The sequence below is a fragment of the Cetorhinus maximus genome, chromosome 1 (genome assembly GCF_964194155.1).
Source record: "Cetorhinus maximus chromosome 1, sCetMax3.hap1.1, whole genome shotgun sequence".
Lineage (NCBI taxonomy): Eukaryota > Metazoa > Chordata > Chondrichthyes > Lamniformes > Cetorhinidae > Cetorhinus > Cetorhinus maximus.
This window is the reverse complement of record NC_135879.1, coordinates 66507244-66532165: the sequence shown is the minus strand read 5'-3', so window position 1 is coordinate 66532165 and position 24922 is coordinate 66507244. Positions and strand designations below refer to the sequence as shown.

Genomic DNA, 24922 nt, shown 5'->3' with positions numbered 1-24922 from the left:
GGTAGTGGTGAAATGCCTTCTTACATCCACAGTGCTGTTAGGGAGGAGTTCCAGGATTTTGACCCAGCACCTGTGAAGGAACGGCGATATATTTCTAAGTCAGGATGGTGAGTAGTGCTTGTAGGTGGTGGGCAGACCTTGCGGAGTGAGGAGGTGAGTTACTTGCCACAGGATTCCCAGCCTTTGATCTGCTCTTGTAGCCACAGTATTTATATGCTTTCTGTTTCTGTTTCTGGTCAATGATAACCCCCAGGATGTTGATAATGGAGGATTAAATGATAGTAATGCCATTGAATGTCAAGGGGTGATGATTAGATTCCCTCTTGTTGGAGATGGTCATTGCCTGGTACTTGTGTGGCACGAATGTTACTTGCCACTTGTCAACCCAAGCCTGGATATTGTCCAGGTCTTGCTGCATTTGGACATGGACTGCTTCAGTGTCCGAGGAGTCGTGAATGGTGCTGAACATTGTGCAATCTTTAGTGAACTCCCCACTTCTGACCTTATGATGGAGGGAAGGTCACTGATGAAGCAGCTGAAGATGGTTAGGCCTAGGACACTACCCTGAGGAACTCCTACAGTGATGTCCTGGAGCTGAGATGATTGACCTCCAACAACCACAGCCATCTTCCTTTGTGCTAGGTATGACTCCAACCAGCGGAGAGTTTTCCCCATGAATCCCATTGACTCCAGTTTTGCTAGGGCTCCTTGATGCCACATTCGGTCAAATGCTGCCTCAATGTCAAGTGCAGGCGGTCAAATGTTGGCTCTGTCAAGGGCAGTCACTCTCACCTCGCCCTTGGAGTTCAGCTCTTTAGCCCATGTTTGAACTAAATCTGTAATGAGGTCAGAAGCTGAGTGACCCTGGCGGAACCCAAACTGGGCGTCAGTGAGCAGGTTATTGCTAAGCAAGTGTCACTTGATAGCACTGCTGATGACCCCTTCCATCATTTTATTGATGATTGAGAGTAGACTAATGGGGCAGTAATTGGTTGGGTTGGATTTGTCTTGCTGCACACTAAGCATTATATACATTTTCTTTTTACTTTTTGAAGAGATTGCTGATTTTATATTTTTATTCTTACTGCAAAAACATATAGTACAAACCAGCACATTGTAGCTAAACGTTAATAAGCTTTCAGCCCCGTTAGACCAGTAGTGAATTTGTAATGCAGAATAATGAACAGTGGGTTTCAGGAATGCTCTGTACAGTGGCAAAAAGGATGTGAAACAGTCTATAACAACACATTTAATAACCACTTAACAGGACTGCAAATTGAATTTGTTGATGGTACTACTGGCAAGCCATCCGATTGTCCTTCCAACTTGTGTTGTTTTTCCTCCAGATGGACCTTTGGAGTATTTATTTTTCAAAGCAATTATTTTAATGCTGTAACGGAGCAAAGTTGAACCTTGTGGTAAGGGTCCTTCTAGTCTATGTGTAGCTATGTGATAAATGGGATTACAATAGATCCCTTAAAATCTTCAGCGTTTTGGAGAAATGCCTAACAGTTGATGAATGCGGCTACATCGAGTGACCAACGGAGTCCTTAACTCCAGGTTGTGACCTTATTTTGGAATAAAAAGTTAATCTCATACTTCAAATATCACAACCATTATAAATATCATTATGTAATGAGATGATTCAAACAGTTCAAAAATCTCTGAGGAAGCTGACTTTGATGACCTGGTTTCAGTGCATTACCAGGTAATTCTTATTTGGTATTTGGATATTTTACTGTGTCATCATTTATTGAAACACTTGGAGGATGTGACACCAGGAAATGATTGATTATGAATCGATAGTTCTTCAATTGATAATTCCAGATGTGGGTTTTCATGTAGTCAGTTCAGTGAATTGTGTAGCTTTCTGGGTATTGTAGTAAAGTCATTGGGCGGAATCATCCCAGATTTGCGCTAAGTGCAGTAGCGGCCGTGAAAAAAGATGTTTTACCGCCTCCCCCCCCGCCCTGCCGCAATGGTGGATTTTTGCGTCATATCATCCCCTTCCCGCTCACAAATTATGCAGTCACAGGAAACACTCTGGATCGCTGACGGGCAGCCTCTGATTTGCCCGCCACACTGTTACCTCTCTGCTTCCTCATGCCAGGTTCCATATTTAAACTGCAGCCACGAGTACAGTTCTCTATGCTTGCAGCCCAGGACAGCTCCGGTGAAAACTTGTGTAAGAAATTGGGGTCCTGAGTAAATAAAAAAGAACTCTCATCTAAGCGGGCATCTTCTACATTTTATGAGATTAGCTAAACAGCATTGATTCTCTCTCTGGAAAGAGAATTTCTAAACACTTTGACCTCTGAACAGCCTTAGTTCAGGCTGCCATGTCGACATTCCTGAGTTGTTAGATGGTGTCCTGTGCACCCGCTTATCTCCCAAGTGTTTAGAAAAGACCAAGACATGAATCTCAGTAAGATGTTAACTAAAAACTGACATCAAGCAGGGTGATGCATAAGGTGGGTGGTAACCACCCTGAGGTTTTGAGCACCTGTCCTGTATCCATTGGTCAGAATAATTGGATAGGTAATTGACACTGGGTAAGCTACCGGGCCCCAAAATAAAGTATATATATTGGTGCTGAGGGGGTGAGGGGCTGAGATGCTGGGTGGCTGAGGTACTGGTGAGGTGGCAGTGCTCGTTGAGCAACTACCTTCTTCAGATGGAAGATGGACCAGAGGAGAAGGAGGAAGATCGAGAGATTGAGGGAAGAGTTTCCTAACACTTCGACTAGAGAGCAGAATGCTGTTATCACAAGCTACTGAGATCAACACAGTCTGTTCCAACTGTCCACCCAAACTCTGGGATTAATAAATACTCTGAACTGTCAAGGGTTGTATACTTTTTCGGTCTAATTAGTTAATATATCATATCTAAACTGTTGTTTCTTAGTAAACTTAATAAACCAACTTAAAATTACTTATGGCTAATCAACTGCCTACTTAGGTATAATCTTACACATGGTCCCAAAAGGCAGGCAGCCTCCCACCGATTCAGTGATGCATCCCTGGTACACCTTCTGGACTCTGTGGAAGCCTGCCACGATGTCCTGTTGCCCCGCTCTGGCCGGAGGAGGCCCATCAGTCTAACCACTCCAGCTAGGGATGTGGTGGCAGAGGTGGTCAGTGTCAACACTGCACACAAGAGGTTGGCCATTCAGTGCAGAAAAAGGATGAATGATCTCATCCGCATCGCCAGTTAACCATCTAATCAAGCTCAACTCACCCACTCACAAGCCCTTCTCACATTTGCTGGCATCTCACTCATTGCCAGCTCAAGGGACATTGCCAGTAACTCTCTCATAAACATCCTCACAGCTCCATCTGGCCTATCTCCTCCAGTGATAGCCTCCCCATCCTGTCCATGGCTCCATTCAGCATGCGTTGCATCCTTCTCATGTGGCCTGGCACACACTCTTTCCATCTGTCTTTATGCAGGACAAAATCGCGCACAATCAAGTGGAGTGCCGGAGGGGACGTGGACTGTTCCTGTGGCGATGGTGAGGTCGGTGGCGAACACCCACATGATCCTATGATCCTGCACCACATCATCCCTCTCTCAACGCTACTCTGAGTCCACTGTTCTGTGTTTAACGCAGCTGCCAAGCACAAATAATCTTCACTTTCTCTCCTAGGCACATCTACCATGTCGCCCTTGGGCAACCTTGACCCCGACCCCAGCGCCAAGAGCACCTCTGATGAGCCTGAGGGCAGCACCATTGAAGACCTGTCACAGAGCTCACCCAGACCTCCCACCAGCGCAGCAACACAGACCTTAGTGGTACCTCGATGTAGAGCAGCCTCGGGATCACAATCTGGTGAGTACAGCACATAACCTGTTCTATAACAGATGGAGGCAGGGACACACTTGGTCGCCGGACTCAGAGGACTGCTAGAGGCGAGGAATCTGCTGAGTCCGAATCAGAAGAAGCCTCTGGACTTGGTCCTCAATCAGTTAGTGGAGCTGCAAAGACAATCACAGGGACATCAGGAAGGGATGTCGTGTGCACTCCTCAGATTGCAAGGGACAATGAAGGAGACCCACCGCCATCAGCCCAAGGTGATAGTGCTGGCATGTCGAAGCACTGAGATCAACAGTGGCAGGATGGCGGCCACCATGGAGACCTTAGTCCAGGACATAGGTCCTGCACCGCTGTGCTGGCTGAACTCCATTGCTGATGCCATGGTTGGCCTCTAAATGTGTCAGTGCGGGAGGCGTGTAAGGCAGGTCAATCTTGCTCCAGCTTCCCCTTCTCCTCAAGGAGTCAGCCAGGGGCCATCAGGCACCCATAAGGAGCAGGACCAGCAGCTTGACGCCCTGGGGTCATCCACCCAGGTGACTCCGAGAATGTCCGGCCGGTCCAGATCCCCTCTTCCTGTGACCCTATCATCTCCAACTCCACAGGCCTAGGAGGGTGCACCTGGCCTACAATAGGACACCCAAAGCAGACCTCCAGTTCTCGGCCCTCCAGAAGACACATGCCTAATAATCACAGACAGGGTGTAGCAGTCAGCAGGCTGCCTGCACCTCCGCTGTGGATGTCAGGGGAGCACCAAGACGTAATAGCAGGGTTAGGAAGGTTAAGAAGGTGGAACTGTCCAACCGGGGCACAGGTGTTAATCACTTGTACATAATGTTCACTATTGTCAGTAAACTCCCAAGAATGTCTCCTTGTCTATGGTTACTTGTTATGATGAGCTGTGTTCGTGTCACTCAGATGTGAAATCTTGGCTTCTGCACAAGATAAAGGCAGGTGTCTCAGTCTAGGGTCTCTTCCCTGTGCAGTGTGTAACTTTCAGAGCAAAGTGATGGTCTGACTTCACACTCACTGGACACATCAGTGATGCCTGCACCTCGATGGTGTTTGTCATTGCTGCCAGAATGTCATGGGCAGGCATCACAGAGTTCCGTCATTCTCTCTGTGTGCTCTCAGCACCTTTGAGACGATGCTGGCCCCATATCTCTTCAGCATCTGTGTCCGGTGAAGGTGTGGTCCTGAAGAGGTCATGTGCTGACAAAGGATCAGGTGCATTTAAAGTTTCTCGGCTGTGTCTCTATGATATGACCCTGATCACAGAGTGCAAGCAAGTTGCCCTCAGCCAGACAGGAGTCAGACATTCACAGGCAATATGAAGATCTGTGGAATGTCCTCACTGCATGTCACGATCATCCCCCTGGAACCTTGTGACTATTAGGGCCTCCACTGCATCTCCATGAGCTTGAGCATTGAGGGTATGTTCATTGTTATCAGGCACACAGGAGTTAAATGTTCACAGATACAAGGTGAGGATGTCAGGACTGTCCTCACTGCATCTCGTCATCATCCTCCACAAATCTTGCAGCTATGAGGACCTCCTGAGCGCCTGCCATGTCTTGCTAGTACGATGGCCTAATCTCACCTTCAAGGACCTCATTACCATCACCTCCTTCAACGTCCTCCTCATTAAAGAAGATGTGCAGCTCTTCTATCTCCTCCTCAGCCAGGTCCTCCCCTATTGCAGTGCGAGGTTGTTAAGCACGCAGCAAACTATGATGATGCTCAACACCCTCTGAGGACTGTAATGCAATGCTCCACTGGACCTGTTGAGGTACCGGAACCTCATTTTCAAAATTCCCATTGTTTGCTCCACCAAAGTGCGGGTCGTGGCATGAGCCTTGTTATACCATCACTCTGCTGTAGTCTGAGGCTGCTGCATGGGCATCAACAGCCATGTCTTCTGTGGTTCGCCCTTGTCGCTGAGGAATCAACCCTGCAGCCCCTGTGGACCTGGAAGATGCCAGGGAACTGAGACCTGCTAAGGATGTAGGAGTCATGGATGCTTCCTGGGAATTGTGCGCAGACCTGTAGGATGCGTTTGTTGTGGACCAGTTGAACATTCAGCGAGTGGAAGCCCTTACGGTTGACATAGTTGACTGCTTGCTGCTATGGAGATCTAAGCGCCCGTGAGTGCAGTCACTGGAATCCTGCACTTGTGGAAAACCTGAGATCTGCACAAATCCCAGCGCTATTGCTTCCTGGCTTTCCTGATCCTGGACGAAATGTACAAAGTTCTGTGCCTTTGCAAAGATGGCATCCGTGACCACCTGTATACACTTGTGCACGGAGGCTTGCGAGATCCTGGTCAGGTCACCTGTGGAGCCCTGGAAGGAGCCACTGGCTTAAAAATTGAGTGCTGCGGTCACTTTCACGGCCTCTGGCAGTAGATGCCCTCCATGTCCCTCGTGGTGCCAAATTCTGCAGCAGGTGGCATATGTGACCGACCAGTTCCCTCGACATGCGCAATCTTCAGCGACACCGGTTCTCAGTCATCTGCAGGAATGACAAGCACCGTCTATAGACCCTAGGTCTAGTGAAGTACCTATTAACAATGACTGTGGATATTCAGCTGTGTGCTCAGCAGGCCCTGCTGCCCCTTCATCCTGAGAAGGTGCCCCTCCCTTTGCTGAGTCAGGCGCCCCTTCTGCACTCTTCTTCTTCACTGCTTCCTGTAAGCCATGAGGCATACTGCTAATTCACCAGACTCCATGATCCTGATGTTCTTCTCCTGCAGGATCAAAGAGGGAGATGCGTGGGTTCGTATTTGTGCCCTAAGGACCTCTCTTGGTTAAGTCTGAAGGCCCCTTCACGCATACCGGAGAGTGCTGGCCACCACTTGGATGACCAGTGTGTAGTGCGCTTCATGGCTGTCCGAAACCCCACCCACGTCCGCCCTACTCCACTTGACAAATTGGGCAGCTTTGACACTGGACTGCATGCTGAGATCTGCTCAGGGGCAGGCATCCTCCTAACCTGCACTACAAGGCCGCATTGTTAGCTTGAACCATGATGGATACTGGTCCAAACCTTAATAAAGACATTGCAAGGGGCTCTGAGCGTCTCCACCAGTGACTGCGCAATTGCCACCTTTCGCAAGGGGATTCTACAACTTGCCCAGTCATCCAGTTATTCTGCTGCCCCCTAAAATGCACATTAATTTGCAGTCTGCACCTATGGGGTGCAAGATTCTAGAGCATTTGGTGGCACTTTCATGCTTTTGCATTGCTTGAGTGGACAGAAAAGCTTCAGAGGCCGGACTCCAAGCAAGTCAATGGATTTGTGGAAGAATGCTCACTTTTGGCAAGCTTTTCCAAGTGCGTGGCTGCTTCCCCACCTCCTCCCCGACATTTACTTCACCCATATTGGAGCCTTTGCCCCGGCACTACACTGAAAGCCAGCGGGAAATAGTGAGTTGCCTGTGCCCCCAGCCCCGAACGCGCAGTGCCTCTTCCATGATGTCCTCGTTGATGACCTACAGCCGATGTTTGCAAGCACTATGCAAGGTTGTGAATTCACCTCCCAAGTTCTCCTTGAAGTTTAGCTCACCAGGTGCATGCCTTTTAAAGGCAGTGGTGAATCACGCCATTCTGAAGTCACGCCGACGTGGGCAGTAAATTTGACATGGGGAGATGATTCTGGCATGAAGGCACAATAATGAGATGCAAATGCATTTAAATTAACTTCCAACATTGGATGGTGGAAAGCACAGCCTTCCATTGACAAGCGGAGCAAACGATCGCAGACTGGTTTCACAACAGCATGAAACCGGTTTTTGACCTTCTCGCCATATTGTCCACTCACGCGCACCATGACGCCTGCTGCCAGTGGGACCAGACAATTCTGCCCATCTTCTGGTTTTAGGCCATTTTCCTAACACAACACATGAAGTGAAGCAAGACTGTAATCCCCCAGCTTTCTTCGCCAAACTGACCGGCCACTGCCCATGAATGCTGCAAAGAATGGTTTCTCTTTTAATGGAATAGTTAAAATATGTTAAACATTTGTCAATATAACGTCATGCATTAAAACCGTTGCTTTTTAATTTGCATTTAATTTGCAACCATTAATAAATACGCCAAGTCTTTTTGGAAATCTATTTGTGCAGCACACAGATTGCCCAGTTCTGTCTGTATCGTCTCTGCAGTGATAAATATTGTCTCAAGTTTCAATTAACCAATGATTCAGTTTAAATTTGAGAGGTGAAGGATGAGTGGATTGAGTGTACAAGGTGTCCCACTGAGTCTAATATATGATTTATATATACATTATAACCCCAAGCGGTGGGGCTATTGTATAGTCCCCTGAGCTTCAGACGGTTTTCGGGTAAGCAGTTTAATTCAGTCTGGCTGCAGAGTCATCAATCTGACAACCTCAGCGCCGTGGGAAACATGAGCAATTAATGTTAAATTAAATCAGCCCCATAGAGTGAAGCAACTACAGCAAAACCAGAGGAAACACCAAGGAAAAGGTTCTCGATTTAGGTCTCGCAGCCCCCTGGGTGGGAGAGGCTGTTGAAGCATCAGCTCAGGGGCCCTATTTGAATGTTTTGAAACTCATTCATTTTGGACCCCCCCCCCCCTGTCGTTTGGGGGCCCTGGGCCACAACACAGTGTGTTTCATTGTAAATCCGCCCCTTCTTATACTTTAATGCTGCCAAATTGCATGGCACTGTCTGTGTAATCCTGGCTACTCTGTGCTGGGGAGAATTGCATATTTGTAATGCAAACTGACTGAGCTTCTGTTAATTTAAATGGATGAGACAGAGTTGGCTCCATTACAAGCATACAAACTTCCCTGTTTGACTTTCCTTCATGCACTGCACCCATGTAGTCCTTTATGAAGGATATCTGCCCGAGTATCTCAATTGAACAGCGTGAAGTCCAAACCTATGTCTTCAGCCTCTGTCACGAACTCCATTCCCTAGTTACTGATTCTTTCTCCTTGCCTGGCCACTGTCTCAGACTAAACCAGACTGTTTCAGCTGTGGTGTCCTTTTTGATTCAAAGTTAAGCTTCTGATGCCATTTCCTCCCCTCACCAAGGCTACCTGCTTTCACCTCCATAAAATCACCGTTCTGTCCCTGCCTCAGCCCATCAGCTGCTGAAACTTTTTTGTTACCACACACCTCAACCATTCCAATGTTCTCCTGGCTTGGCTACCAACTTCCACTGTCAATAAACTTGAGCTCATCCAAAGCTCTTCATCCCATCTCCTAATTTGTACAATGTCCACCTACCACCACTATACTCGCTGAACTATCTTGGCTGTCCGGTCCTCGAACATCTTCACTTTAAAACTCCTTCTCATCAAATCTCTCCATGGCCTCACCCCTCATCCAGCTGTCCAAGAACTTTGCATTCCTCCAATTACAGCTTCTTGTTCATCCACCTGATTTGCTTGGGGATGTTTTACCTATGTTAAAGGTGCTATATAAATGTAAGCTGTTTTGTTCTAAGGTAGCCCATGAGTGGAGGTCTGAAGGGCAAAGAACCATCTAGAAGTAGACATCCTTTTGCACCAACAACCAATCACCGCCTCTTGTGTTTCTGTTCAGCGTTCTCCACCATCTTTCCTTTCTGCAGACTACCAATTTCTTTGTGATTTAATTGTTTCCCGGAACACCATGATCTTGTACAGAATTTTCTGGAAGAAGCAATGATGCTTCTCATTACCCCTTTATGATCTCGGTTATCTCTGTGTTGAATATTGCTCAGCTAATCACACTGCCCTGCAGTGCTCTTATAGTGTATTGATCCCTACTCCAATAACATACTATTAATCTTAGAATACCTTTGGTTTTCCACTGTCTGAAACTAACCTCTGTCCAGTTTAATTTCACTGTTTGCAGCTTTTCTTAATCCTTCTTCAAGTTCATTTGGAGATTATCCAGTGATTTACCAAATTATGTGAGATTTAGGAATTGAGACCAACTTCCATTAACAGATGAAACATAGAAAACTTGGATTGGAGAATTTGATCTGTAAAGTGTGGTGGAATTGGTAGTAGAAAGTGTGTGAATTGAGCAAAGAATCTGATTGTTGGATCTTTACCCTTAACGTGCGGTGTTCTGGGTAGAGGGCAAGTGGGCTGATAAAGTTTGCCCTGGAAACAGACTGTTGGGTATTGGAGCCCAAGGCATCATTGCTGCATTATGACTAGTTTTAAGAGATTGTCACCCTGTGTGAAGGACTGTTACACAGGGAGCTTCAGATTATCCTGAAGCCCTCAGATATGTTGCAGAGATATGCTTTTCAGATAAGCGACTACATCACATAAATTTGGCTAGTGGACTCTTAACATGAGCCATCAGACATTTCAGGATACCCACTAGACCTCTGATCATATTTCTGCTCTACCATGGTGGCACAGGCACTGCTGGGTGCAAAAGAGACCAGAGCAAAATGGCAGGTGGAGGTTGTGCACTAGATTTCTGATTGACCTAATTATTTTGGTGACCCTATGCTGGGGAAGCTCCTCTGATGCGCAAGACTCTTTAAGGGAACAGATTTAATGTACTTGGGCACATGCCCTGCTCCCTTGCAAATTCTGATGTGGGGTACCATTAATGTAATAAAAACAGAAATGCTGGAAATACTCAGCAGGTGAGGAAACTTCTGTGGAGAGAGAAACAGTTAATATTTTGGGTATTGATCTTTCAACAGAACAGCAATTTACGGCAATGTTCCTAACCTGTGTTTGCTGCTCACAATGTGGTCTGCTCTACACTGGGGAGACCAAATGCAGATTGGATAACTGCTTTGCAGAGCAGGGCTTTAGCAGAATTAAGCAACCCAAGGCCCTACACAGGAGAATTATAAAGCAAAATTTGACTCTGAGCTACATAAAGAGATATTAGGGCAGAAGATCAAATGATTGGTCAGAGAGGTAGGTTTTGAAGAGCATCTTAAAGGAGGAAAGAGAGGCTGAGATGTGGAGAAGTTTAGGGAGGGAATCCCAGGATTCAGGGACCTTGGTATTGTAGAATTCCTACATCCCAAATTTGAGATTCTCAAGAGGACAGAACTAAAGGAATGCATTGTCTCATAGGGTTGTAGCACTGGAGGGATTTTAAAAGAAGGATGATCATTTTAAAATTGAGACATTGTTTAACAGGGAGCCGTTGTAGATCAGCAAGCACGGGTGATGGGTGAATGGTACTTTGTGCAAGTAAGGATACAGCAACTGAGTTTTAGATAACCTCAAGTTTATGTCGAGTAGAATGTGGAAAGCTGACCAGGGATGCATTGGAGCAGACAAGTCTAGAGGCAATGCAGGCATGGATGAGGGCTTCAGCAGCAGATAAACTAAGGTACGACAATATTAGGCTATGTTATGGACGTGGGAATAGGCGGTCTTGATGATGGTGAGGTTATGTAGTTGGAAGCTCATCTTGGGTCTTGCGTGACACCAAGGCTGTGAACAGTCTGGTTCGGCCTCAGACAGTTGCCAGGGAGAGAGATGAAGTTGGTGGCTGGGGAATGGAGTTTGAAGTGGGAACCAAAAATTCAAATGATGTTGCTGACCAGCAGCATGCGGATGAGAAACAGGAGGGGACCAAGGGGGCCCAGAGGTAACTGTGTGGGAGTGGTTTGAGAAGGCATTACAGGTGATCCGCTGGCTATGCTTAGATAAGAGTGAAATCATATGAGTGTAGTCCTGCCCAGTTGGATGACAGTGGTAAGGTGTTGGAAGAGGATTGTGTGGTTAACTGTGTCAAAGGCTGCAGACCAGTTGGTGATATGGATTAAATAAGCTAGGTCAGTATGTTGTTTCCAGCATATAAATGAAGCATAGTTTGCCAGGGCCTGCAATGAGATCACTTTTCCAAAGGATAAAGAGCATCAGCAAAGGAGCTAAGCATTAATTTTTCAGAGTTTCGAGATTCCCAAAGTATTAAGTCTTATAAATGGAACCCATATGGATTCCTTCCAGCGATGCTGTAGCAAATATGAACAGAAGGAGATACCATTCTTGACTATTGCTGAAATTCCCTTGAGAGTAGAGAAAAGTTGAAGAATGAATCTCTAAAGAACAGTCTTGTCCAAATGCTGCCCACAGGCTGGATGTGGCCTGCGAAGCCCCCCAGTGTGGCTCCTGGAAGCAGTTTTCAAAATGCTGGTAAGTGGAATGGAAGATTCTGAAGAAACTGCTCCTCCAATCACAGGCCTCTCCCCTCCTGTGTTTGCTGCTGATAGGCTCAGGGGTGCAACACTGGTAGCAGCGAGTGTGCTCCAGAAAAAAAGGTTTGGCAGGGGGAGGGTGGAGCTCGCTGCTGTGCCGGCTTGGGGGGTGAGAGAGAGAGGCTGGCTGCTATGCCGAGTTAGGGGGTAGAGAGGGGAGCTAGCTGCCATGCTGGCTGGGGGGATAGAGGAGCTGGCTGTCGTGCCGGGTTGAGGGGTAGAGAGAGGCTGGCTGCCGGGCTGAGTGCTGGAGAGAGAGAGGCTGGCTGTCGTGCTCGGGGAGGTGGGTGTGGGGAAGAGAGAGGCTGGCTGCTGTGTCGGGTGGGGGAGAGAGAGGCTGGCTGTTGGGCTGGGTGGTGGGTGAGAGGGGCTGGCTGCCATGCCGTTTGTGGGAGGAGAGAGGCTGGCTGCCCGGCCGAGTTGTGGGGAGAGAGAGGCTGGCTGCTGAGCTGGGTGTGGGGGGAAGAGAGGCTGGCTGCTGGGCAGGTGGGGGTGGAGAGAGAGGCTGGCTGCGGGGCCAGGTTGTGGGTAAAGAGAGAGGCTGGTTGCCGGGCCGGGAGTTGGGTGGTGGGGTGGGTGGGGTTTGTGGGTGGTGGGGGAGAGGCTGGCTTCTGGGTCGGGTGGGGGAGGAAGATGCTGCCAAGCTGGATGGTGGAGGAAGATACTGCTGGGCGGAAGAGGCTGGATGCAGCGGTGTGCACGTGAAAGTGAAGAGACTTGCTCCCTGGGGTGTATGAGAGAGGGTGAGGGAGAGAGAGTGAGGTGTGAATGTGGGAGAGAGAAAGAGTGTGGGGGAAAGAGAGAGAGTGTGGGGGAAAGAGAGAGAGTGTGGGGGAAAGAGAGAGACAGTGTGGGGGAAAGAGAGAGTGGGGGACAGAGAGAGAGTGTGGGGGAAAGAGAGACAGTGTGGGGGAAAGAGAGTGGGGGACAGAGAGAGAGTGTGGGGGAAGGAGAGAGAGTAAGTCTGGGGGAAAGAGTGCGTGAGTGTGGGGGAAAGAGAGTGAGTGGGGCAAAGAGAGAGAGTGATTGGGGCAAAGAGAGTGAGTGTGGGGGAAAGAGAGAGAGAGAGTAAGTCTGGGGGAAAGAGTGTGTGAGTGTGGGGGAAAGAGAGAGTGAGTGGGGCAAAGAGAGTGATTGGGGCAAAGAGAGAGTGAGTGTGGGGGAAAGAGAGAGAGCGGGGGAAAGAGAGTGAGTAAGTCTGGGGGAAAGAGAGTGAGTGGGGCAAAGAGAGAATGATTGGGGCAAAGAGAGACTGAGTGTGGGACAAAGAGAGAGCGGGGAAAAGAGAGTGAGTAAGTATGAGGGAAAGAGAGTGAGTGAGTGGGGCAAAGAGAGAGTGTGTGGGGCAAAGAGAGAGAGTGAGTGGGGCAAAGAGAAAGAGTGAGTGAGTGGGAGAAAGAGAGTGAGTGAGCGTGGGGATAAGAGAGAATGTGTGGTGGAAAGAGCATGGGGGAAAGAGCGTGAGTGAGCGTGGGGGAAAGAGAGTGAGTGGGAGAGAGAGAGTGAGTGGGAGAGAGAGTGAGTGGGAGAGAGATAGAGAGTGAGTGGGAGAGAGAGAGTGAGTGGGAGAGAGAGATAGAGAATGAGTGGGAGAGAGAGTGAGTGGGAGAGAGAGTGTGGGAGAGAGATAGAGAGTGAGTGGGAGAGAGATAGAGAGTGAGTGGGAGAGAGATAGAGAGTGAGTGGAAGACAGATAGAGAGTGAGTGGGAGAGAGAGATAGAGTGAGTGGGAGAGAGAGTGAGTGGGAGAGAGTGAGCGACTGGGAGAGAGAGAGAATGAGTGAGTGGGAGAGAGAGTGACTGAGTGGGAGAGTGACTGAGTGGGAGAGTGACTGAGTGGGAGAGAGTGAGTGTGGGGGAGAAAGTGAGTGAGTGAGTATGGGAGAGAGAGAGAGTGAGTGAATGTGGGAGAGCGACAGTAAGTGAATGTGGGAGAGGGTATGAGTGTGGGCGAGAGAGAGAAGTGTTGGAAGTGTGTGTGTGTCTGGCTCACTTGCAGTCTCAACTTTCCCACTCACCCTCATCCCTGCACACCAATACACAATCACACCCACTCACAGTGAGTGAGGGTGAGTGAGTGAGCATTAAGAGATTGGGAGTGAGCCAGACAAATAGACTGTCTCCCTTACACTCTAATGGTGATCTTTATTAATTACTCTTTTTTAAAATTGTCAATTTATCGCTTTGACAATGCATTTTTACATTTGTAAGTAGTTTCTTTTCTTCATACGTCAAAATTATTTTGAAATTGATGTTTAATGTTGTGCCAAACCTTATCTTTGCTCATTGGCCCCTTGAGTGAAAAAAAAATGTAAATGTGACACCCCCCCCCTGCTACCCAAGTGAAAAGGTTGGACAAACCTGCTATTGTAGGTAGCTTCATGTTGATTCACGTTCACTGCCTGCAAGTCCTCTCTAATAGGAATCAGAGTGACAGCCCACTATGTTTAGGGACAGTTCCTCAAGTGTGATAAAGGCTGCTGATTTGGTGTGGGTGGGCGGTGGGTGTTTCCCATCTCCTCCCCCTCCTCCTGGCCACACAAACAAAGTAAAAAGCTTGCCTTAAATGGCCTCTTCTGGTCCCACATCCTCTGTCATCACCTGGAGCAACTCCGCTCAAGCCCATGTTAAAATTGTAGTTCAGGGCCCAGTTATGTCATTGGACCTCAATCTATGTATTAAAAGGGCCTTACCAGCTTCAGATGTGTGTCTTTGTTGAAGAACTGTTAAAATCAATGTCAGCACAAAGCAGGTGTGAAATTGGTGGCTAAATCACCTGGAATAATCCGCCTGGGTGGGGAGGATTAAAATTGTCAACTTTGTGTCAATAGAATTTAGGAACGCATGTTTACATTGCACTGATTTAAAGTGAACAGTTATCCAAGGCAAAAACAGAAACAGAAATACCTGGAAAAACTCAGCAGGTCTGGCAGCATCGGCGGAGAAGAGTACAGTTGACGTTTCGAGTCCTCATGACCCTTCAACAGAACTAAGTAAAATTAGGAAAGGGGTGAAATATAAGCTGGTTTGGGGGGGGGGGGCGTGGTTTGGGACAAGCAGCCACTGATAGGAGGAGATAACCAAAAGCTGTCACAGACAGCTTCAACTTGCCCCTTCATTTCCTCTCTCCTCACCGTCCAAGGGCCCAAACGCTCCTTTCAAGTGAAGCAGCATTTCACTTTCATTTCCTCCAACTTAGTCTACTCCATTCGTTGCTCCCAATGCGGTTTCCTCTACATTGGAGAGACCAAACGCAGACTGGGTGACCGCTTTGCAGAACACCTTCGGTCTGTCCGCAAGCATTACCCAGACCTCCCTGTCGCTTGCCATTTCAACACTCCACCCTGCTCTCTTGCCCACATGTCTGTCCTTGGCCTGCTGCATTGTTCCAGTGAAGCTCAACGCAAACTGGAGGAACAGCACCGCATCTTCCGACTAGGCACTTTACAGCCTTCCGGACTGAATATTGAGTTCAACAATTTTAGATCTTGAACTCTCTCCTCCATCCCCACCCCCTTCCTGTTTCTTCCCCCTCCTTTTTGTTTTTTCCAATAATTTATATAGATCTTTTTCTTTTCCCACCTATTTCCACTAATTTTAAATGTATTTCCACCATTGTTTATTTCTACCTTTTAGTATTCCCCCACCCCCACAAGAGCTATCTGTACCTTATCTGTCCTGTCTTATACTCTTAATTAGCACATTCCTTTAGATAATATCACCACCTTCAAACCTCTTTGTTCCTTTGTCTGTGACAGCTTTTGGTTATCTCCTCCTATCACTGGCTGCTTGTCCCAAACCACTCTCCCCGCGCCCCCCCCCCCCCGCCCCCCAACCACCCTTAAATCAGCTTATATTTCACCCCTTTCCTAATTTTACTTAGTTCTGTTGAAGGGTCATGAGGACTCGAAACGTCAACTGTACTCTTCTCTGCCGATGCTGCAAGACCTGCTGAGTTTTTCCAGGTATTTCTGTTTCTGTTTTTGTTTTGGATTTTCAGCATCCGCAGTTTCTTGTAGTTATCCAAGGCATTTGAGTAGTCCATTGTAATGCAGTCTTTGCCTAAAGTAAAATTCATCCTGGCCATTTCCGGGAAGATTTATTCAAGGCTACAACGTGGTTTGACTCTTCATGATAATATGTTAGTTGAATTATATTTCAAGTGCTCAAAAACGTGCATTGTCTTGAGCAGCTGAAACGGTTGCTTTCTAACTGTAGTTTCTTCTCAAATATATTCTTTCCTCCCTCTGCTGGCAGGTTAGTGCAAGAGATGCAGACAGTGGTCATTTTGGTACCATCCATTACTCTCTTTATGAGGGTGTTAACAAGTATGAAAAATCACACTTCTTCACTATTGACAGCTCTACTGGTAAAGTCTGTACAGCTCAGAATATGGATCGAGATGATGGACCTCCAAGTTATGATCTGTTAGTGATGGCTGAGGATGGGGTAAGTTAAATCTTGTATTTGTAAATCCTTGGTTCCTCCTAACTCTCTGAGGAAAACTAGAATTTGTCCTCTTTGTGTAAAACCACAAGAAATATATAAGGCATGAACTCTTCAACTTTTTTGAGGTAATTTTGAAAGCGTACTAACTGATGTCTTGCAAGTCCTATTGGCATGTATGGTAGGGGAGCAGAACACACAGCTCAGAAGAAAGTTGCAAAGTGAGAAGGAACTTAGGTAGGAATGACTTTAAGCTGTTCTTTATATTTTATTATGTATTTTAAATGTCTGCATTAGTTTCATTTCATTTAGTTATGCTTCTTTCTAAAATCAAAATCAATTAGACAACCAAATAAATGGTGGCAAGTTCAGGAAGAGCTGTACAATTATTTAAGTTTGGAGGAAGATTCTTAATTATAGTCTTGTATTTAAATTGGTCTTTGGTAATAACAGTGGGTTACATCCTCCTGGGGATTGTCTGATCACCATTGATGAGGTGGACAGGAATCTTTGTCACAGGTTCCTGAATTAACCATTGAATTAAACATCTGTGCATTTTCTCCCTCTTCTGGTAGGTGGTAGGAGAAAAGGAGGAAGAAGGGTGGGGATATAGGGACATCCAGTAAGAAGTGAGGCAAGGGTGTATGACCTGATGGTTTTTTCTCATCCTCAATACACAACACAAGTTAACACAACACATCTGACTGCCTAAGATAAAGGCAAAATACTGCGGATACTGGAAACCTGAAACAGAGCTGTGAAGAAGAGTCATACGGACTTGAAACGTTAACCACATGTGACTACCTGACTGTTATACTTGTTCTTTAGATCCACCCCAACAACAGCAGTTGATGTTTCACATATCTTGGCACAAAGGAAATTACTTCTGGGGGGGCGTCTCAAGAGAGTATTAGCATATCGGCTGCTTTTGCCTTGCTCAGCCATCTGTAAGTGAATGCGGGAACTGTCTTTTCAGAGTCTGCCTCAGGGCACCTATGGTGACCATGCAGCAGGAAGCTGGTACAGGCCAGAACTGCTTTGGTCGCCTGTGACCTGAAACTTGCAGGCTCTTTGCAGGCATGCTGATGTTTGGGGATGTTCCTGAGGAGTGACACAGAGGGCAGTCCTCCTCATAAGGGTCTCATGCAGGTCAATTTTGACTGGCAGCTATCAAAAGGTGAGGCAGGTGTTGGGGAGGGGGTGGTGGCAAGGTGGTGGTTAGGTGCTTGCTTGAACCACACTCGTCAATGGACTGGGCTTATGCTGGCACTTTACCCTTCCACTTATGGGGATGTCAGGGGAGGGGGTGAAGTATCAATCTGGGGAGGTTGGTTGGAAAGGGGTTTTAAAATTCTGAATCTCAGGGAGTGGTTTGAGGGGGTAAAGTTTTTAAACCTGATTGGGGGGTGGGGATGGAGGACATAAAGTTTATGAACTTAGGTGGGAGGAAGAGGAAAAAGGTCTATGGACATGTGGTGGAATACTCTCCACTTGCTTGGATGAGTGCAGCTCCAACAACACACGGAGCTTGAGACCATCCAGGACAAAGCAGCCCAATTGATTGGCACCCCATCCACAAACTTTCACTCCCCCCACCACTGATGCACAGTGGCAGCAGTGTGCACCATCTACAAGATACACTGCAGGAGCTCACCAAACCCCCTTAGACAGCACCTTCCAAACTCATGACCACTTCCATCTAGAAGAACAAGGACAGCAGATGCATGGGAACACCACCACCTGGAAGTTACCCTCCAAGCCACTCACCATCCTAACTTAGAAATATATTGCCATTTCTTCACTGTCACAGGGTCAAAATCCTGGAACTCCCTCCCTAACAACACTGTGGGTATACCTGCATCACATGAACTGCAGTGGTTCAAGAAGGCAGCTCACCACCACCTCCTCAAAGGCAATTAGGGATGGGCAATAAATGCTGGCCTTGCCAGCAATACCCACATCTCATGAAAGAATTAAAAAGTAGGGTGGAGATGAACTGTCTGAGCCGGGGATATAAATATCTAACTCTGATTAGTGGTTGGAGTAGCTAACTGAACTGGAATGATTTGGAGTGAGTAGATTGTATGAACCTGGAGTGGGGTGTGGAGCGGATGAAGTGTGTGCCCTTTGTATTGTGACTTTAAGCAGGAAAAGTGACTGTGAATTTGTGCATGATAGGGGAAGGATGGTAAGGTGTTTATACTTTTGGTGGCAGGGGTTGGAGGATGGAGTTAGAGGGGGTAAAATGTATGAAACTGGGGATAAGTGGGAGGGGCTAGATTATGTGTAAAACTCTGGGTTTAGAAAGGGCCGTGAAAAGCCTGCCAAGTGTGGGATTTTAACTCGTACATACACAGGTTGCGGCAAGTGCTGGACCCACCAGTAAAACATTGCATCGTTCAGTAGAGGAGCAACAGAGACCCAAGAATAATTTTTTTCAGATTTCCTTGAACAGGAATGAGCCTCGTTGCTGTAGGGGAAAATCTTGGACATCCCTGCCTTGAGACTTCTCTCCTTTTCCCTGAATTGTGATATCCACTTAAATTAAGGTACTCCCCCGCCCCCCTCAGGTCCCTGGCACCTTCCTGCTAACCAAAATCCTGTTCCTACCACCAATTGGAAGCTTATATTGCTGTTTAATAAAAGTGACATTTGAAAACTGTGGGTGGGTACCTAGCGTCACAGGTCCTCATCCATGCCCCAGTATTCAAAACATTACAGGTGGTAACAAAGAGGAAAATCCTGCCTGAACTGTTACCTTTCAACATATTTTAGCTCGTATTCGTCTAAAATAGCAGCATACATTATTGTTGCAAGCTATTAATATGGTGTAGCAGGCATCACTGATGTTAGCTAGAACTCCCAATTTTCGCATACAGCAGCATGCGATTACATAAATGTTACATTAGTGTCAATTACACTATCTTTTTTCTATAGGGTGGTTTGAGTGCTCAGTCATTTATCCACTTAGAGCTACAAGATATCAACGATAACCAACCTGTATTCAACCCACTGACATACATAACCAGTATCAGCAGCCATACACAGCCTGGAACAGAGATTATAAATGTGATTGCCTCTGACAGGGATTCTGGAATCAATGGACAGGTGTCATATGAACTTCTAGCTGGAAATTTTTCTTCTCTGTTCTCTGTAGACTCCACGACAGGTATAATAAGTTTACTTCTTTTGATTTGGATTTTATATTGTTCACACTGTAATGTTGTAATAGGAATCAGGTAATTCAATTCTGGCCAATTAAACTTCCTGTTAGATAAGTTAGACAAAACTAATTCTTGTTAGATAAAACTGGTAAAGTTTTGTACTAACTCTACCTCTCCATTTTTAAACCTTTTTAGTTCATGGCATGTACCAGCCCTTGACTGAAAAGGTGGGCCCTTGCCAATGCATAACTAATGACTGGAAAATTGACGCTCTACAAATTTGCGTTCCTCTGAAAACTACCTTACGTCTGCTCATTGCTGCCCAAGCTACCTAGTTATGATTGAGAATTTGATGTGTATTCCGGTTGTGAGTTTGCACCTTTCCGTATTTTGTATTAAGTTTTATGACTCTTGTCCAGAACAGGCACAGTAATTTTGATACCTGTGCCATTTTAGCGTGTTAGCAATAGCGATGTTTTCCCACCAGTAGTTCCAGCTTTCATCATTTGATGATTAATTATTACAACATGATTTTCAACTGTGCCCAAGATCAATCATTATTAAAACTAATTTCTTTAATGATAGTTTTATTTTCTTAAATCCACAATATTTCTATTATTGTAAGAGTGGAACACACCAGCCTATGCATCTTGAAAGGTAAGCTCAAAGGTGTTTCTTTAATGAGAAATGAGGTACAGCAAGCCCTCAGTTAAAATTACGGCTGCAGACATTTCTTGCCCTGAAAAACCAGTGTCCAAGTTGAAATACTGTATCGTACATGTGCAGCACTGTGCATTCCTAGCTGGACTAACATGCAAAACAAAATAAAATCACTGAATATAACAGAAATACTATATAAATTCAAAGTAGATAACATTAAATCACCCAAACAAGCCCTGAGTAGCACAGCTTCTGTGTCTTACCCGCAGCACTCCTGAAACTCTACTCAACTTTTTGCTTGCTTTCCTTTCCCAATCTATGGGCGGATTTTCCGGCCCCAACGCCAGCGGGCATCGTTGCGGGCAGGATAGGAAAATATGGAGAGCCGTTAAAAATTGAATTTACGATCATATTCAAGAGTCAGGAACAGAAAATGTAAGCCAAGGCTGAATAAGAATTTTGTGTAAACAAAGGAAAGAAAAAACCTTCAGGAGTATATTATTTTCATCGTTTCAGGAGCACATATTGCATGCTCAATCTTCTTTCCGTTCATTTAAATGGACTAAAGGCAGGACCACAGGAGACAGTTTCCCATGTCACTTGTTGTTAAATTCCTCAAATATGTCAGTTTAAACTTCATAACATAGAGGCTAATATTAATGTGTTTTTTGTTTTCTAGGTGCAGTGTGTTTAACTTCTGTCCTCAGTCACTTACAGCTTTCCAGTGTGCATTTGAAAATTGCTGCACGAGATGGTGGGAACTTGACTTCGTTTATCAACGCAACTGTAACTGTTCACATTCTTCAAAGTTCCCTTGCTCCGACAGTGTTTGAGAGATCTTATTATTCCTTCACTATACTAGAAAATGCCCCTGTAGGAAGTACTGTTGGAACAGTACAAATTGCAAATATCCTAGGTGGGTTTTGGATGCCCAACCCTCTTCAGAGACAAATCAAGCTATGTTTCACCCATGTGTATGAACTTTGACATATAATTCACAAACCATATCAGACTTCTAAATGTTCACTAGCTTGGGGCTGATTATGCTGTGCCTGCCCCTGAATGAGATGTCAGCTCATTAATGAATGAGAGGTCAGCTCATTAGTGAATTAGAGGTCAGCTCATTAGCATGATTTTATGGTAATCCCACTGCATAGTAGAATTAGGGCTGAAATTTCAAGCACTGGTGGTGACCATTGAGGGCTGGCAGCATTTTTTGTGCATTATGAACCTCCCACCTACTGTTCAGCACTTTCCTTATTTGAAATGCCCTCTAAATAAAACCTAGAGGGGAAGAAGAGAATGACTTCTAAAGTTAAAATAAGGTGCAGATATTGTAGAGCATCTGGGAGAGAGAAAATTTGATCTAGGAGGCAGTCACACCCCTTAGGTTATGTAGTGGTGCTTGTCTGATTAGTGGTCAGGGACAAGAGGGTTTGACTGCGAGTCAGGCAATTAAGAGGACCCGAGATGTTGTGCTGGAGGAGCCTTAGCCTTAGCCCTTATCCAACAGGTACAAGGTTTTTGCTGTCCATGTGGATGAGGGCAAAAGAGATGAGCAAACGGCCCATGGCAACGGTACAGGAGGCCATTCAAGTGATAGGAGTAAAAAAGAATGTGGTAGTGATAGGGGAGAGTATGCTCTGTTTTCTGCAACCGCAGTTGGGTGCTTTGAAGACTGTATTGCCTGCCCAGAGCCAAAGTTAAGGATATTTCCTCATTGCTGTAGATGAGAATCCTGTTGTCCTGTTCCACATAGAAGCCAACAACATAGGTAGAACTAGGAATGAAGTTTTGCTGAGGGAACTTGAAAATCTGTGATCGAAATTAAAAATCAGAAGCTCACATAATAATTTCTGGATTCTTGGCATAAGGACAAAGAGATTACAAGGTTAAATATGTGACTGAAAGAATGGTCAAGGAGGCTGGAGGTTTGAGTATTGACGCCAGTGCTGCAGGAGGAGGGAGTTGTTCCATTGGGATGGACTCTACTTAAATCTGGATCCAGACCCTGGAACTTATTAAAGGATCCATCCGTTAACATTGGGAGACAGGGCAAATTGACTCTTTCTTATAGAACGTTGTGGGTTGTTTGATTTGAATGTTGTTGATTGTTTTAGAATGTTGTGGATTGTCTCAGCTGCTGTTGCGCAATTTGTTACAGCTGCCAAAATGTGAGCGGAGTTTTCAGAGCAGGTTGCTGGTTGTGGATTGACCTGAAGCCTCGTCAGTGAGATGGAAGCGTGTAATAAAAAGATATATTTTTTCAGTATTGTAGTTAGAGCATCAACCAGGCAGGGACAAGCCTCAGGGAAGAACTGGGTAATTTTAATATTGTTGGGTTTAACAGACCGTGGTGGAGGGATGTGCTCTCTTGAGTGCCCCCTTCACTTGTTATTTACTGTAGCTGCATGCTAACTTTGTGTACCTTGCACAAGTACGGCCAAGTTTTTCTGAACATCAGCATTTAAAATTTTTCATGCCTTAAAAGTTATTCTGCTTATCTATTCTTACAACCAAAGTGAATAACCTCACACAAGAACACAGGAAATAAGAGCAGGAGTAGACCATATGACCCATTGAGTCTGCTCTGCCATTCAGTACACTCATGGATGATTTTGGGCCTTAACTCCACTTTCTTGCCCGCTCCTCATATCCCTTGATTCCCTGACAAGCCAAAAATCTGTCTGTCCCAGCCTTAAACATATTCAACGATGGAACATCCACAACCCTATGGGGCAGAGAATTCCAAAGATTTACAACACTTCGAGTGAAGTAATTTCTTCTCATCTCAGTCCTAAAAGATCAGCCCCATATCTTGAGACTGTGCCCTCATGTTTTAGATTCTCTGACCTGCGGGAATAACCTCTCGGCATCTACTCTATCAAGTCTCTTCAGAATCTTGAATGTTTCAATGAGATCGCCTGTCATTCTTCTAAATTCCAGAGAATATAGGTCCATTTTACTCAGCCTCTCATCAAAGGACAAACACCTCATCCTAGGGAACCTTCACTATACGATTTTCCCGGACACTGGTCTCAGCTCGGTTTAAGTGGAGCTCATCCCAATGGAATAAACTTATCTTTCATGGGATGTGGGAGCCACTGGCAAGGCCAGTATTTATTGCCCATCCCTGATTGCCCATGAATTGAGGGGCTTGCCACACCATTTCAGAGGCTGTTTAAGAGTCAACCAAATTGCTGTGATCTGGAGTCACATATAGGCCAGGCCAGACCAGGTAAGGACAGCAGATTTCCTTCTCCAAAGGGCATTAATGAACCAGATGGGTTTTTATGACAATCGACAATGGTTTCAAAGTCAATATTACTCAGACTAGCTTTTCAATTTCATATTATTAATTGCATTTAAATTCCACCATCTGCTGTGGTGGAATTTGAACCCTTGTCCTCAGAGAATTAGTCTGGGCTTCTGGATTACTAGTCCAATGTCATTACCACTACGCCACCATCTCCCCCAGCTCACTATTCCCTGAGTACTGATGCCTGTGCCCCATTAATCAAACCCCTTCTTCCCACACCAGTCTTTGAGCCATGCATTTAATTCTCTAATCTGTTTGACCCCATGCCAATTGACACCTGGCTCAGGTTACAATCCAGAGATGATTACCTTTGATGTTCTGTGTTTTAATTTGGACTGTCATTCCTCAATTTCTCTTAGCAGAACATCATTCCTGGTTCTACCTATGTCATTAGTTCCTATGTGGACCGCAACAACTGGACCCTTCCCCTCCCATTCCAAGTTACGCTCTAGCTACAAGGAGATGTCCTTAACCTTGGCACCGGCCAGGCAACACAACCTTTGGAGCTCCTGGTTGCAGCTGCAGAGAACAGTATCTTATGCCCTTGACTATACTGTCTTGTATCACTGTTGCATTCCTCTTTGCTCCCCCCACTTGAGTGGCATCCTTTACCATGGTGCCATGGTCAGTCCACTCATCCACCTGCAGTTCTTCTCACCCACACAGGTACCTGCTGGACAAAGTCAGAGGCTGAGGCTCCTCCATTACTAAATGCTGATTCTCCATAACTGCCTGACTTGTATTCACACCCTCCTGTCACTAAACAATTGACCAACTCTAAAGCTCTATTTAACCTAAGGGCTGTGATCGCCTCCTGGAAGACAGTGTTTAGATAACTTTCCCCCTTCCTGATGCATTGCAGTGATTGCAGCTCAGCCTCCAGCTCAGTGAGTCCGAGCCAAAGTTCCTCTAGCTGTAGATACTCACTTCAGCCATGGTTTCCCTGGATCACACTGGCGTCAAGGAGCTCCCACGTTCTGCATTTGCAACACATCACTGCCCTGCCATCTTTATTATGTGTTAATTAATTTATTACTTTTTAAAAATTAATTTATAATTAATAAACCCTACTACTCTCAATAAGCTTTACTACTACAAGTACTAATAAATTACAAGTTCCTCACATTGTATGCCATCTGCCACCTTGTTGCCCACTCACCTAACCCGTCTATCTATTTGCAACATTTTTGTGTCCTCCTCACAGCTTCCATCCCCACCTAGCTTTGTATCATTAACAAACTTAGATACATTACTCCTGTCTCTTTGTCTAAGCAATTAATATAAATTGTAAATAGCTGAGGCCCCAGCATTGGTCTCACTTGAT

General features: G+C 45.8%; 1 protein-coding gene across 1 annotated transcript in view; it reads left to right on the top strand.

The window, feature by feature from the left end:
- Window positions 1-24922, top strand: part of dchs2 (dachsous cadherin-related 2) — a 176474-nt gene that overhangs the window by 30321 nt on the left and 121231 nt on the right. Inside the window, exons 2-4 of the mRNA XM_078541170.1 lie at window positions 16267-16458; window positions 19393-19624; window positions 20959-21195. Coding sequence (XP_078397296.1) covers window positions 16267-16458; window positions 19393-19624; window positions 20959-21195 — 661 coding nt within the window. The remainder of the gene's footprint in view (window positions 1-16266; window positions 16459-19392; window positions 19625-20958; window positions 21196-24922) is intronic.